We start from the raw sequence: 3,085 nt of genomic DNA, 5'->3' as shown, positions 1-3,085 counted from the left end.
TCGTTGTTGACTCCATCTCTTTCTTGATCATCTCAGGGAGCTGTTGATGTTGCCACCGACACTTCGGGTCGTCGTCCGGCGCGCCAGGCTCGTTCGGCGGGTGCCCCCGCCACTATCGCCGCTGGTGCTGTGCCCCCAGCCCCGGCCGCGCCTGCAGGTGACCCTACGCTCATTCCTGCCGCCTCCGGGACCTCGGTCGACCCTCCACCGGCTCCTCCAAGTAGTCCTGAGTCTGCTGCTGGGGCGACCGAGACTCCCTCGCCGGCAGTTCCCAGTGAAGAGGCTCCCGACTCGCCGCCGATACCGCCGCCAAGCGCCAGCCCTCCACCGCCAACTCCCGCGCCTTCGGTCACGTTGGCAACTCGCGGGGCGTCGGTGGGGGGCGAGGCAGCTGTAGGGGGTCGCGCCGGAGCTGGTGCTGGCCCGGCCGAGGTTCCTCCGACAGCGGTCGTCTTGGGCGAGCAGCAGATGCTGGAACTCGCTCGTCTCGTCGTGGGTGTTGCCCGTTCACCCCCAGCTCGAGTCAACGCTGCTCTCGACCACAGCCTGCAAGCTGCTACTAACGTCGGTGAGGTGCTGGCTGCTGCCGTTGCCCCTCCGCGTCTCCCTCTTGTGGAAGATGATGAACTGGTGGCCCTCCGCCGCGAGAACGACCGGCTGCAGGCAGAGCTCTCCGACGCCAAAGATAAACTCGCTGAAGAGATGAACCTGCGGACCAAGTCGGACTACTTCCTCGTCTCGGCCAACTCCGAGTGCGACCAAGCTCTGGACCATGTCCAGGACATGCGCGTCCAGCTCAGCAACGCCAGCGCTCAGTTGATGCAAGCGAACGCGGCCATCGCTCACCACGCTGACGTCACTCAGTCGTTGGAGAAGCGGACGCTCGTTGCTGAGGCCGATTCAGCCGCTGCTGTACGTCGGAACACCCAGCTCCACGAGCGTATAAGTGCAAGCCTCGTTACCTACAACACTCAGTTGGAGAGGCTTCGGAAGCAGTTGGCCGACCGCGACCGAGCAAACGTCATCCCCGCACGCATTCAAGCGTTGACGGACGAGAACAACAGCTTGCGGCGAGCGAATTCTATCCTTCGTCGGCACTCGGCAGCACACGGACTCGACGTCGACACCTTGGTCCTGGCCTCAGCCGGCATCTCCGCCGCAGAGATTGATTGGAATCTTCTCGGGCTGTCCCCACCGACGGTCACTGTCGAGAGTCCACGCCATGACGAATCCTCGTCAGAGGAGGGAGAGGAGTCCAAGACGACCGACGTGCCGATGGCTGAGTCCACCGAGGGTACGTCCGCTCCCGCCGCTTCGGTGGACGCTTCTGCTGGTTCCCCGGTCTCCACTGAGTCGTCATCGCGCAAGCGGGGTCGGCAAACCGAGTCTGCTTCCGTCGGGAATACGGCATCCCAGCCTCCTCCTCACAAACGCTTCGGCAGACCGTCAGTCGACCTGAGGGCCAGGGCTGCAGCGGCCGCCGAGCCATCTAGTCCTCGTTCGGCATCAGGAGAGATTTCCCCGCCTTCTCGGTCGATGGTGCGTCCTCCAACGACGGCTCGCTCAAGCTGGTTGGAGTCTCAGCCTCTCCCGTACGAACACTCAGACGTCCCCTTGTATCCTCGGCTGGACAGTCGCGCCTCGCCTCCCTCGCCAGCCCCAGCCCAGCAGCAGGAATCGTCTGACGTGGGGTTTGGAGGGGGTATGAGTCCTTGCGACACTTCACAAGATGACCTTGAGCCCGGCGAGATTCCGGGGGTGTCGGCCAGCGCTCAGGGTGTTCAAGGTTCTGCTACCGAGCTGTCATCGAGGTTCCATCCGAGGTTTCGCCTTCGGCGGCGACTTCCATTCCTTCGCCAGTCTCGTCTGGTACAGCCGGCGTCGGCCGTGCCCCTCGAGAATCGGCTGCTGGGGTCACCGAGGGCTCTGGCAGCCCGCCAGACCGTTCACCTAGCGGTGAGTCGCCTCATGAGTCCAAGACTTCCGAGGACCGCGCAGCGTTGTTCCTGGAGATGTTCGGCCCCGACGAAAGAGAGGATACATCGGTGGCGCAACCTGTCGCTCCTTCGGAGGCTCCTTCTCCTCTGGCTGCCGCGACCGGGGTTCCTGTAGCTTCACAAGCGGCCACCGTGCCACTCCCGAGTCGACTCCACACGCGGTCGGCCTCTGTTCACGCTCGGGCGATGGTAACAGCAACGGTGACAGCTTCACCGAGGGCTGGACCTGCGTCGATTGCCCCAGCAGTGGTTGACGCTTCCGACGTAGCTCCTGGATCGCGTCAGCTCAGTGGTCTTGCTACCCTGTTCTTGGAGCCGGGTTTCACGGCACCCGGAGCGTCGGAATGCTGGCATCTCATCCAAAACGCCAGTGTCCCCCTCGTCTTCGAGGACGACTTGGTCGCCCCCAGTTCAGTGGATGGAATCGTGGAGTTTGGCTTGCGGACGGATCCTGCTCACCCCTTCCAAGTGTTGCGCCAGCTTTTCCCAGACGAGCCTTGTTTGATCGATACGACGGGTTTTCCATCCTCGGTGACTATATCCCGTCGTGCAACTGGTCGGGCTCTTCTCGTTCGCCTATGGCGGCAGTTCCAGGGGTACTCCTACCAATCCAGCGAGAGGGGCGACCTTGGTTTCGCCTTGTGGGAGCGTCGCCACTGGATTAGGGGTAAAGCTGTCAAGGCGTATATCGACAACCTCGCCAGCACTCTCGGTCAGCGCAACGTGCAAGTCCTAGCGCTTCGACAAGCGTGGTCCAAATACCACCGAGAGCGCAGTTATCGTGCAGATCGCTTGCGAGACCAGATGCTCCACAAGGTGTGGAATGGGGCCATTACGTACGACGGACAACCTCCACAGCACCGCACCGAGGTTTTGCTGGAGCCGTCGTACCTGCAATACTCGTTCGAGGTGATGGAGTGGGTCCCCACTACCGACGACTGGGCCTCCGAGGTGGCAGACGTGGATGCCCGCGAGCCGTGGCGTAACTGTTGGTTCCAAGCGCCGGCAGACTACCCCTACACCACGGCTTTCGCCCCTTGCAACGACGTCCCGTTGTTTGTCCCCAACGGATCGACTCGAGAAACCGT

At 62.8% G+C, this 3,085-nt stretch overlaps 1 protein-coding gene across 1 annotated transcript; it reads left to right on the top strand.

Moving 5' to 3' along the window:
• Positions 1-225: 225 nt before the first annotated feature.
• On the top strand, positions 226-1,470 carry PHYSODRAFT_401869 (hypothetical protein; the record flags this gene model as incomplete). The annotated part of the gene is made up of 1 exon (XM_009520030.1): positions 226-1,470. A coding segment is annotated over one exon (1,245 nt), but the record flags the coding sequence as incomplete, so codon positions are not given.
• Positions 1,471-3,085: the final 1,615 nt, after the last annotated feature.

Source organism: Phytophthora sojae (assembly GCF_000149755.1).
Source record: "Phytophthora sojae unplaced genomic scaffold PHYSOscaffold_2, whole genome shotgun sequence".
Taxonomy (NCBI): Eukaryota; Oomycota; class Peronosporomycetes; order Peronosporales; family Peronosporaceae; genus Phytophthora; species Phytophthora sojae.
This window is presented reverse-complemented; position numbering and strand designations above follow the sequence as displayed.